This window comes from Phoca vitulina, unplaced genomic scaffold (assembly GCF_004348235.1).
Source record: "Phoca vitulina isolate PV1807 unplaced genomic scaffold, GSC_HSeal_1.0 scaffold20, whole genome shotgun sequence".
Lineage (NCBI taxonomy): Eukaryota > Metazoa > Chordata > Mammalia > Carnivora > Phocidae > Phoca > Phoca vitulina.
In genome coordinates this window covers 16,544,938-16,557,874 of record NW_022589723.1, presented here as the reverse complement: position 1 = coordinate 16,557,874, position 12,937 = coordinate 16,544,938, and the positions used below count along the sequence as shown (strand labels likewise).

At 39.6% G+C, this 12,937-nt stretch overlaps 1 protein-coding gene across 1 annotated transcript in view; it reads left to right on the top strand.

Annotated features, from left to right (window-relative positions):
• Window positions 1–12,937, top strand: part of SHC4 (SHC adaptor protein 4) — a 129,082-nt gene that overhangs the window by 79,460 nt on the left and 36,685 nt on the right. Inside the window, exons 5-6 of the mRNA XM_032417435.1 lie at window positions 1,754–1,807; window positions 5,847–5,898. Of these exons, the coding sequence (XP_032273326.1) occupies window positions 1,754–1,807; window positions 5,847–5,898 (106 nt within the window). The remainder of the gene's footprint in view (window positions 1–1,753; window positions 1,808–5,846; window positions 5,899–12,937) is intronic.

Below are 12,937 nucleotides of genomic sequence, written 5' to 3'. Positions count from 1 at the left end.
ATAGAAGTGATATATATCTTTCTACTTGTTTGTGTCTTATTTATACCCTTCGATAAAGTTTTCTAAAAAACCTTACATGATTCATACTAGTTTTATACTTAGATACTCTTGTAAAATATACCCCTTACCGCAATACAATATCTGATTAGCTATTGCTGGTATGTAGGAATGACAGTTGATCTTTGTATATTGATTTGTTTTTAGTAATCACTTTTCTTTTTTTTAAAGATTTTGTTTATTCATTTTACAGAAAGAGACACAGCGAGAGAGGGAACACAAGCAAGGGGAGTGGGAGAGGGAGAAGCAAGCTTCCTGCAGAGCAGGGAGCCTGATGCGGGACTCGATCCCAGGACCCTGGGATCATGGCCTGAGCCGAAGGCAGACGCTTAACGACTGAGCCACCCAGGCGCCCCATGTTTTTAAGTAATCACTTTTAACTGAAATATAAGTATAGAAATCACAAATATAGAAAAGTGCACAAGTTGTAAGTGTGCAGCTTGGTTATTACAAAATGGATGTATTTGTGTAACCACTACCCAGATCGAGAAACACCATTTGCGGGATCCCAGAAAACCATTTGCTTTCTCTTCCTTTGCCCCACTATCACCATCATCCTGATTTGAAACAGAATAAAATATTTTTGCCTGTTTTTTTCTGAACTTTATAGAAATTAAACCATGCAGTGTATATTCTTTGTGTCTAGCTTCTTTTGCCCAAGAAATATGTTCTTTGCTACATAGTAGTCCATTGTTTGAATATCACAGTGATCATCATTGGGATTGTTTCCAGTTTGGGGCTATTACAAACGGGGCAGTAATTATCTTTCTTGAGAAGATCTTTGGTGCAGTATTTACACAATCCATTGGAATACAGCTAAGAGTAGAATTGCTTGACCATCTTATGTAAGCAGAATTGTGTATAGATTAGGTTAAACAATTCTGACGATGAGATTAGCCAATTGATGCACAGTTGGTATTTCAATGAACCTTCAAAGCAGTATGACAAATACTTCTCTGTAAATTGGTCATTACACTGTGGTTTCCAAACAAGCAAGCCTAAACTCTCAAGTGAAAGAGATCGTCTTCTTGGCTAACTAATGCAGTTCACTGGGATAGTCTACTTCATATTGAAAATCTTAATGTTAGGGCCTTAGTATGCTTTTGGTGGTGAATGACTGAAACCCAATTCAAACTAACTTATATAAAAATTAATAAATAAAATAGAAAAATTCATAAAAAGATAAAGGGGGAAATGTATTGGTTGAAGTGATGGACTAAATATTACCACCAGATTTTTTTTTTTTTTTAACTCTCAGCTCTGATATTGTCCAGAGGGAAAGCTTCATTCTTCCATCAGGCTTTTCCCACATGGCAGCAAAAGATGGTTCCCAGAAGCTTTGGACTTAAACTAAGGCCCTTAATGGCAGAGAGAGGTGCATTCTTTCCTATTATCCATTTCAGTTCCTCTCCATGATATTGATTGGCTTTGCTTTATCCAGAGGGTAAAGCCCATTCTGATGGGCTAGGCCTGGATCCCATGTCCAGCCATAAGGAGAGGGGCAGTGATACGGGCATGTCAAACCTACTTGAACCTCATGAGATTATTACAGAATGGGGATGGAGTAGCTTCCAAAGGGATGCTGAGCAGGCAAAAACAAAACATACAACTGTATGTCCGTTACTGTTAGATTGTATGTAACTAGGCATAATTAATTTGTAGCATCATCCATGTTTAATCTGTTTATGTTTTACAGATTATTGCAAATCATCATATGCAGTCTATTTCATTTGCCTCTGGAGGGGATCCTGTAAGTATGGACTCATGAAAGCTCTTTTTATAAGAGTTAAAAGAACTTCCATGTAAAGCATGTTAGCCACCACATAACTTTTCCAGTGTTTTATTACAGTTTGTGAGTAGCTATGTACAATCAAAGATTTGGCTTTGACAAAATATTTTCTGTTACTGATTTTTAAAATGTTTGGATTAGTGGATGAGCTAATAATATTCCATTGTGTTGTGAGTCATGGAGTTATCATCTGAGATTCTTCTTGTAAGTAACATCTAAGTCATGAAAAACAAATATGTCGTACATGTGTTGCCAGTCACCCCTCAGCATTCTTAACAACACAGAGTTCCAGGCAGATACTTTTAAGCAATGGATTTGGCATATGAGGGGAAGCCTAGTTGCCATTCCGGCTGTCAGCCAGGGCCACAAAGTCTCATCTAAAATGAGCAACCAGGTTTGCAGAAGCTCGTGGAGGGGGAAAGCTTAGCTAGCAGGAGAGAACTGCAGTTCTTTCCTCCCTAGAGGCCACAGGGTCCTCATTCCCCATGAATTGTGGGAGACTGAGCAAGTGGTCGCTCTCCAAGCCTACTTTACAGAGTGGAGGGTCATTCCCTGACTCCCTACTCCATACTTCTGAACCAGAGCCGAAGGAGGGAGGCATTGAAGTTAGGAAGCCTGGGACTCACCAAGAAACAGATCTGTTTAAACTGAGGGGGTAGAAGGAGGATTTTGCTGCTCCATGATATTGGGACATTTTTCTTCTCCCTGCAAACATACAGAAGCTAGAAGAGGACTGAGTTTGATTTTCGTAAGGATTGAACATCAGTAAGGTCAAGAAAACATACAGGGAGCAAATGGAGACCTTGTTCTTCCTGACAATGTATTACCTTCTTTTCTGTTGAGCATTTAATATTAAAGATTGTATCCTTCAAAATGGGGGAATAAAATCCAGTATAATACTTGTTGTTTTTTTTCTATCCACCACATTTAGTTTCTCACTTCCAATTGAGGAATCAAATGGAGGGTTATAAATGATAAGACATATAATTCAGAAATCTAAGAGAGGTATGGAACAGTAGTAAAAACTAGATCTGGCAGGTGATGTCACTGCAAAGTTTTGACCTCTATGCTAAATATTTAAAAGGAAAAATTATTGTCTATCCTAAAAGGAAGTGAAGTTCTGAAGTTACTCTGTTGTAATCATTGCTTCCCTTACTGGCATCTAAAGTAAGGGACTTTCTTCACTTGGTTGTTGGTGTAACTTTTTCGTGTGTGAAATATATAGTTAAATGCTATTTAAATTACCCTATTCTTTAAAAATTTCAGTAATTACTTGTGTCCACATTGGCTACCAGTGACTCAAAATGTTCAAGCATGTCAAACCTAAATCTCCTGTCTTCAGAACTTATTTGAAGCATATGGAAGAAAAGTCCTATTTATAGGACTTCAAATCATTGGGGTGTTTTTTTTTCTTTTATTAATGGACACTTAATTTTCCCTTTAGGCTTCTCTATTTTCTCATCTTTAATTTTGGGTATAGTTATTTTCAAATGAATAGATTAGTTCCATGGTCCTACCATTTAATTAATATGTAAACCAAATTTTAAGAGCTCTACCTCTTCCCCAAGAGATTCCACAGATGGCCGATTGTGGATTCATTAGCAAACGGGGCATGCAAGGTGCCTAGCACATAGCAGTGGCAGCTTGGACCCAGTACTGAACCTGAACTCCCATCCAGCCAGCTTCGTAATCTGGCCTCACCGTGGTAACAAAGCAGAGAGGGTTGACTGAATCCAGCCTGAAAAGGCCAGCGTTGTCTCTTCTCTTCCTAACGTTATAGCTCAGTCATCCATAAAGGAACTCAAATACTTTCCTTTAGTTATGTAATGAATTCTATAAGGTAAGGGTTAAAAATAATTATATGTGTTTGCCCTAAATTTCCCTTTGAACTTTCAAGGGTTGCTGTCATTTTAGCATTGGTATGCAAATCATTGTTTACCCTAGGCAAGCCCGCATGATGTCTATCACAGTTCTCCTGAATGCTAATTCTTTGTAGATCATCTTCACATGCCTTTAGTTTTTTAATACTTTCAACCCACCAAAGCACTGCCCTTACCAAAAACAAATGGTAAAGAATTTGTAGTGCTGTGGGGAAATTTGAGTGGGACCCCTGTGCTTTCTGCAACTGGGGCAAAAAGCCTGCTATTCAAATTTAAAACAGAAAACTGGAGTGACCTCAAGCATTGGCATTCAGGGTCCTCTAGGTGAAGTGCCAGGTTTTGGAGTCAGGGAGACTTGACTTACTTAACCTCTCCTGGCTTCGGGGGGTCCTCATCTATAAAATGGGGAATGAGCACCCTTGCCTCACAGCCTAGTAAGGAGGAAGTGAAGTGATGCACGTAAGCTGCTAGTGCTGTGCCTGGCACCGCGTGATGGGAGAGAGCTATCACCCCTGTTGCTAGCACATGGCCATAGCTTTGTTTAGGACACTCCCTGAGATCATTTAGAACTTCACAGCTACCTGGGTGCAAGATGCTAAAAGTCTCCATGGCCCAGTGTAGTACCTTTCTTTCAACCAGATTTCCTCCCAAGTTTAAGAAATATTGGCTGTTCTTCCTTACCTCTTGACCTTTGCTCACCCTTACCTTTACTCTCTTCTCGAAGACACTTACTTGTCTTCCTCCTGTCAGCCCTGAAGACAGTTCTTGGTAATGCTTCTGTATCTCTGTATACTTTCTCCTTTTCAAAAATGCATTCCAAGTATGTCACAAATATATGTTCTTACATTTTTTTCCCATCATTTGTGCCTTGCTTTTAACATTCTTTAGATTCTCCCAGAAATTTACAGTTACAGAATTTTAGAACTCTAAGACCGCTGGAGACTGTTTGGAGGACAAGGTCCCACAACCTCTTTCCCACCATCTAATGCACCAGACAGTGTTGCTGGCGTCCTCCCATCTCTTCGACTTTATAAATAGCAGCCAAGCCCCCAGCACTTGTGGCTTTGCTTCTAAATTCATATAAAATAAAGCTCATAGATGTGACCTTATTTATTTACAAGATATTTCAAACCTTTTATCTGTTAGCATAAGATAAGTTTATTTAGGTGTTTGTTATTTTTTAAAATAACTGAAGACAAGTTATGCTGACCCTGAAATCTGCTTCCTGCGTGTTTCACTGTGGGTTATTAAGTGATTGTCCTTGAGGGTATTATACCCGGGCTTTTATTTCCTGCCAGTTGATTGCATCTTCCCTCTGGAGAGTCATACTTCTAATCTGCAAATGGCATTGTGTGTATGTTTTTTTCCCCTGAGAACTGAGATAACAAAAAGCATCTTTAATTATTAAAATCTTATCACTCATCAGTTTACTGTTTCAATAAAAGTCAGAATTACCAAGTGGCTTTTTGTTTGTTTTTACAAAGTCAGCCACACATCTTTTTGAACTCCTTAGATTTTTCATGGGCTCTCTTTTTCAAAAATGATTTTTCCTTTCTAGATATTGATCAAATAAATGCTTTGTATTTTTGCTTTGTTATTTTTTAAGTTAACTCGCACTGCACACAAGCAAGCTAACAACCACAAAGCCCAATGTGTCTCTGTAATTGACTTATTTTCTGACATAGATGGTGTCTCTTTGGACAACTGGGAAATCATGGCACCACCTCCTAGTTTATGACTCCTTTGTGGTGGCATAACCCCTGGTATTTCACCTTTCAACACAGGAGACAGTCACAGTCCCTAACCATTTTTTAAGAATGTATGTCCTAACATATTCCCTATGTAGATTCTTTTTTATTCTCAGTAAATAAGTATCACTAAATCTGCCTCTAAATTTTTAATTTTCAACTTCTCTCTCCAAGGGGCAGAGGATGTGGACTCCACAATGGCTGAACTACACAGTGTGTATTTATATTCCCTCCTAGGATGCTTTTCTTTTCTCTTTAAGTAGAAACATTTGTATGTAAGTCCTTACCTCAGTATCATGTCCTAAATGTACTCTTATCTTTCAACAGTATAATCCATTCATTTTAAATGCAATCATTTTCCCTTTTTTATAGGATACTACAGACTACGTCGCCTATGTAGCTAAAGATCCAGTTAATCAACGAGGTATGGAAAGCAACTTCTAGATTTTCTTAAGCGCTGGTATATAGCACCTTTAGAAAGTAACAAGCAGTTCTTTTCAATAGACAGAGTGATGAGGATCACTAGAGTGCTATATTGGGTTCTAGAAATATTATGTGAATTTGAGTTGGAAATAAATAGCCCTGCTAGCAGAACAAAGTAGAAAAAAATATATAGTTGGGATTTAAGTCCCAGTCATTTGAGGGATCCTTATACCCAAAGGCTTATTATCTATTTGTATAATCAAAAGAAAAGCTGTTTTGGTTATGATAGAAGGGACTGGCTGCCACACCCCCAATGAATGAATGAATGAATTACACAGAAGACCCAAGCCAGTGAGATTATTGGTCTCAGCAAGTGTGTGTGTGTGTGTGTGTGTGCGCACGCATGCACACACATGCACATGAGTGTATGTGTGTTGAGCCTGTGCATTTGTTATTCAAAGAGTCTGGCATGTCACTGAGTGTTTGGCTTCTTCTCATTTTTGGATCTCAGCTTAAATGTCTCTTCTTCAGAGAGATCTTCTTTGACTGATAGCACTTCCTATCTCTAGTAGCATAACCCACCCTGCTGCATCATAATACTTTATTTCTCTTCTTATTAACACTTAGCCCACATTTTTGTTATTTTATTTACTCATTTGTTGATGTGTTTCATGTCTGTCCTTCCTACGGAAAGCTCCATGAGGGCAGGAACCTATCTACCTCATTTACTGCTGTTTCCAAAGCACTCATCAAAAGGCCAGACACATAGGTGTTGCAACAAAAATAACTATATTTGTTGAGTGAATGGAAGAGTTAAGTTGATTGGATTTCTCATCCCAGGATTTAGCAAGTTTGCCTAAGTAAACTCATCTCCCGGTGGAACTTTGGGATAAGGGCCTGAAATTTCTTAAGTCATTGGACCTCTTTAGACAGACGTGGTTAGTGTTGCTTCTCATCCCTGATTCTGGAACATTCAACTCCTCTTAAGGATGAGTCTTAGGTTGCTTCTTCTCCTCAACTTGAACCTATTAGGGCAGCATCTTGTGCCACCCCAAGGATAGAGTTTGCTCCAACACATTTATTAAGTACACGTGAAGTAGAATTTGGAAATTCAAAGAGTTATAAAACAAAGAGGTGAAAGTGTACCTGGCATGCTGGGGGTAAATAAGTAGAACATATTTACTAGAATGCAGATTGGGTATGGAGGAAAAAATGTCTAAAAGACATCTAGAGGGCAGATAGGATAGAGCCGATAAGTAGGGACTGAATCTTCGAGTAACTGGGTGGAAAATGCTGTTTACAAAGCAGAGCTTCAGGAAGATTTATTTGGGAATAGGATGGATTCAGAGAGAAACTTAAGGCAGGGAGATCTGTTTGGAAGCTATTATGATAGTCAAAAAGGAAATGATGAGGACCAGCTGCTAACACAGGACCTGGCACGTAGTAGATGCTTAGCAAATGCTTGCCAAAAGAACATGGCTCGATGAAATGGAAAAGCAGAAACAGGTGGCAAGAATTAAGCAATACTCCATTGAAACTGACTCACTGTAAACCATATAATGAAGAATGGATAACCATCAAAGATGAGTAGGAGAGACAGAAACTAGTGAAGGGGAATGGGGGTGTAGGAATGGAACACAACAGAAGATACCAGAAAAGAGCAGCCTCTTTTAATTAAGCCTGAGTTTCCCGAAAGAATCACTGCATGCTCTTTTAGGGAAGGGCTCTGAACAAAAAGCCTTTTCTCTTAACCTGAAAGGACAGGGTGAAAGGAAGAACAAATAGATCGGGAAGTCTAGATGTTGAGTAACTTTGCCATCAGTCACTGAATAGCTCAGGCCTGTCATTGCTCTTCCATGAATGGTGGTGAGGCATTCACAGACTGATGCTAGTTGCTTGCTTGCTTCTCTAGGGGAATGGGTCTACCTAGAAGATAGATGATTTAGAAGCATAGGGTAATTTTCTGGGTGCGACTCTTGGTTTAGGCTCAGGTCATGATCTCAGGGTGTGAGATCAAGCCCCTTGGCTGGCTCCGTGCTCAGTGGGGAGTTGGCTTGAGGTTTCTCTCTCTCCCTCTGCTTCTGTCCCTCCCCCTGTGCACTCCCTCTAAAATAAATACATCTTAAAAAAAAGAAACAGGGTAATTTTTTTTTTGGATTAAAAAGTTGTCATCTCCTCCTCCTTATTGCTCCTTTTCCGGTCTCCTCCTTCCCTTTCTTATTTATCTTGGTCGTAGAAACTTCTGTGAGAAGCCACTCCCTTGTCAGCATAGCCCCTGCTTGCACACCCCTCCAGAGTCAAATCCCTTCTCCTCACCGGAGCCCCTGGACTTTAATTTGTGCCCAGAGGTGTCAACACGGCTTTCAAGCCCACACATAATTATGAATTACATACTAATATAAAAGGGGCTGAGCTAATCATTGTGGCAGAAAAACAATTCCTGGCCAGCTTGGACCCCTCATTTAGTGGGAGAGAGAAACATGGTGTGTTGGAGGTGCATGGAGAAGGAGGGGGGCCTGGACAACAGCGTGTGGGACACAGCAGGGGCTCAGTCAGGACTTGTGGGAGAAATGAATCCAGGCCCAGGTGAAAGAGCCCTCTCATGAGAGCTCAGGGCTATGGGTTTGGGTGTGTGAGTGTGTGTGTAAAGGTGGGGTCGCAGAGAAAGGAAGGAATAGAAGTAGGGGAGTCATGGCTGAAAAGCGAGGCCAGAAACAGAGTGTAGAGGGCTTTGAATGCTGGCCAGAAGGTCACTGGGAGCCACTGAAGATTTTGAGCTTTATAGCAATTATTCCGGCTTCTGCCATTTTATTGAAATTGCAAAATGATAACTTTTCTGGCATTTGTATCTGTGAAAGTGATGCCGGAGGGCAGAAAACAGTCTGGAATTGTAGAGTCCAATTTGGAGGACATCCCATTAGTCCCAGGCAGGAGTGGTACTGTTTAGATTACACTGGGGGAGGAAGGAACCATTTGGACACATCTGTGAACTAATGGAACTTGGCAACACTTTAGATATGAAGGTTGTTGAAGAAATAGAAATCAGATGTTCCTGAGGACTTAATGAGATATTATATACAATGCAAATATCCCAATAGGTGGCTCATAGTAAGTATATAATAAATAGTAGCTATTATTATTATTACCCTGTGTGATATGGATTAGTGTTGCCATTAAGAAAACAGGGATTATTACAAATGGGAAAAAAGACAATCCGCTAGAGAAACGGGGGAAAATCCTACCATTTATTGCATGCTCACCACATGGCAGGCATTTCATCCTTACATCAACCCTCTGAGATCAGTATTAATTTATTCCTTTATTATAAAAGCAAACACTGGCGTGGAGAAAAGTGAGATTGTTTTCTTAAGCTCAGCCAGCTAATAAGCAAGTGAATCAACTCCCAGGTTCTGAGCACACCTTTACAAAAGAACATTACAAGGCACCAAGAAACATTTAGAAAATTTTACAAGTTTACTAGCTACCTTGTTAGCAATCAAATTATAGTTAGATACCGTATTTCATCTTCAAATTTCAAATATTGAAAAAAGGTAAAATGGGGTTTAAAATAGTAGCTATTTTTAACAATGCCCGTAGGATTGTGGATCCAAACGTTTTGGAGAGCAAGTTGACAGTTTGCATCCAAAGACTTAAAAAGGTAAATACTTTTGAACCAGCAATTTAACCTCTAAGGAAATAATTAGGACATGCACAAAGATTAAGCAATAAAGATTATTGTCATATATTATTTATATAATAGAAAAATAGAATTAATTCAATATTTATAAATAAATTATGTAAATGAATCCATAGAATGTACTACTATCCAGCAATTTAAAGCTAGTGTAATAGAAGAATAAATAATGACCTGGGGTAAGTGTTGACAGTGTTATTAAGTGCAAAAAGCAGATTGTGAAAACAATGTGCATAATATGACCCCAGGTAATTTTTTGGAGGTAGATATCCTCAGAAAAAAGATTGGAAAGAAAAAGATGCCAAAATATTAATAGCAGTTATGTTTAGGTAGTGAGACTTACATAATTTTTTTTTCTTGGTGGGCCTTTTTATTTTCTAAAACTCCTACAGTGAGTATTTATTATATTTGTAAAAAGAAAAAAATGTTCTAAATCCTTGAATAAATAAAGAAAGTAGTGAAACCAGAAAGAAGATGTTATAGAATTACCTAGTGAGTTTGGTTCATCTGGGGGAAATGTTCAGCAGGTAGGAGAAGCTCAGGGTGGGAGAGGGGAGAAGAGGGGGGAAGAGAGTGGGGATGGGAGTGTGGGGGGTAGGGGAGACAGAGAGAAAGAGAGAGAGAGAGAGAGAGAGAGAAGAGAGACCAGGCCTTCAGGTGCAGGTTTGGAAAAACTGCCAACTTCATAGCCCTAAGAGTAAGCAAGATCACCAAAGGAGGAACCTAGAAAGGAGAGGGCTGAGGGTCTCAGGGAGTAGAAGTCAGAGGAGGCAATAAAGAACCAGAGGAGTAGTCAGCGGGAGGAGAGAAAATAAGGAGATGAGTATCATCTAAGAAGGAGGAAGAGCACATTTCTCTGGGAGAAGACATCCCAGAATGAGACACCTCAGAATGCCACATACTGAAAAGGAGCTGGGGGGGTGAAGGTGGAAAATGCCTTCCAGTCAGGCAGTTAACAGGCCATTGGCCCCCCCTGGGAAGCACAATGTCAGTGGATGGGATAAAGGGCAGGAGAAGGCAGACCTCGGGGATGAGGAAGAGCATAGCCCACAGTCAGAGGAATCCTGAATGTTCCCACGGCCTCTTATTTGTTCCATTCACTTTTAGCATTAGTGTGTTCAAATCAGGGCAATGGTCACTTTTTCCCATCTTGGCTAGGACCTTTTAGTGAGCTCCGCATTTTATAAAAGGCCTTTCTGTAGGAAAGGCAAGTTACCCTAAGAATGTTTTGAGGTTACTTAGTGACTAATATGGCTTGCCCCTGTAATTGCTATGAATAGGAAATCCGTATTCTCTTCACCTCTCACTCCAAATGTGTAGTAGTCCAGGAAGGTTTAAATATTTTCTCTGAATCTAGTATGTGAAGAGGCCCCAGTTTACCTGGGTACAGGAAGGTCATGGTTCTCAGTCTCTGAAGAAAGTTAAAAAATTGTTTTAAAAGACTGTAAAAACAATTTAAATTAACCTATTTACTTATATATATGGTTATGGTTATAAAATCTATGCACAACTGCCCTGGTGACATCAGTTAACTACGGACTGACTGCTAGTTCGCCTCTTTGGCTTGGTTTCTTCCTAGGAGTGGAGAACTCCTTGCTTCAGTGCTACAGCGCCATCTGGTGGTTGAACTGAGGTGCTGCACTTTTGAATTTCAAGTTTATTAAAAAAACAAAAAACAAAACCAAAAAAAAAACCCCTGGCCTATTAAAAATAAATATAAACTAGTAAAGAAGGGCCTGTTATCCTCTAAGAATAGTTCTCAGTATCCAATTAGGAGACCAAATGAAAAAAATTGAAGAATATGAATCTAAGATTTTAAAAAATCCTCTTTAATATAGTACTTGATACCCAAAGGTAGAGTTATGGGTCTGTCTGGCTGCAGGTGGAATGAAAAGAACCCATATTTGCATCTGATTCCATCTCAGGCCTTCATGCAAAGTTATCATATCATTCTTTTGGCCATTGGGACTTTTCATACACTTGTCTTTCTTTCTTCCCATTAGCTAAAGACTGGTCAATTCTTGGCCAACTTGGCTGCTTATCCAAGATTTTGGAGATGGGTCTAACCCTGGGAAATGGGCACATTTGTATGTGATTCAAAGCCCATCTGTATTGTGGCCCATGACCAACCTCAAAAAGAACCAAGACAGTTTTTACAGAGCCGCATGTCCCTGAGTAGCAACAACAGCATTGTGTGTGTTCGCTGAAGGCAGGGAGGCTGCACAGGATATCTGCACAGGGTCAGCCTATTTGTCTAGTGTCATTCCTTTCCTGGTGACGGGCACCACTGTTTGTTTTCTATTCAGTCTTCTCAAAAGAGTAATATGGCAGTAATGAGGTTCTCCAAAGCAAAGCAGAACGTGTTGGTAGCATCAGCCCAAGAACAGGACCAAATCCTCAAAGTATCAGAATCAGAAGAGTTGAGAGAAGTAAAAACATTTTGGAAGCATGTGAGAAGTGGTGGTGGGTTTGGTTGTTTCCTTCCTTCCTGAGTACCCATATGCCACAAGAACCCACATGCCTGTTTCCCCTGAAGGCTTAAGCTGCTGTGACAGAGGGAAGTTAGGCTCTCTAGAAAGCAACAAGGGACTTCAAAGATCACCTGTGCCCTCTCTCAGCAGGTGAGGATATCTCTGCAAACCGACTCGTTCGGGGTCACACACGTTGTGGCATAATTGGAATTTGAACTTGAATCTGAATCTTTCCACGGAGTTCTTTTGAGTGTTTTTGTTTCCTCATCCCCTTAAAGGGAGATACACTCATTTTTCTTCAGGTGTATAGATGTATGTACGTTTGTTTGAATTTCCTGCCTCTCTCATTATCTTCCTTCCTCTCTAGACCTCTTCTTGAATCTAAGAAAAAATAAAATTTAAAAAACCATTTTCTGTATTTTGATATATTTCTGATGTTGACTTTATTTCAAATTGGACCAGAAATTTATGAGATGAAAAACAAAAGAATTCAAGTGAATGGCCTTTTCTTATCATAAGGTAACACAACTTCTCTTTCCTCAACTGGAGGGCACTTTCCAAGGCCACTTTGTAGGTGTAAGGATATTTCCAAGAGCAAAGCAAGCAGTGATTCATACTACTCAATGGCTGGAAGAAATTGCCTCACTATGGGGCTCACTGCAGGTGTCATTTCAATGCAATTGAAGACAACTTCTCACACGAGAATTATTGATGTAATTCAGGAAAATCAATATGTCTTCAATCAACACAATTTTTAAAACACCTTCTATGTGTTGGTCATGTGTGAAGCTACTGCAGAGAAAAAAAAGAGCAATTTAAGATTACAGTTTAAAGATAGATCAAACATTTTCCTTTGGTAGAAAGGATATATATTT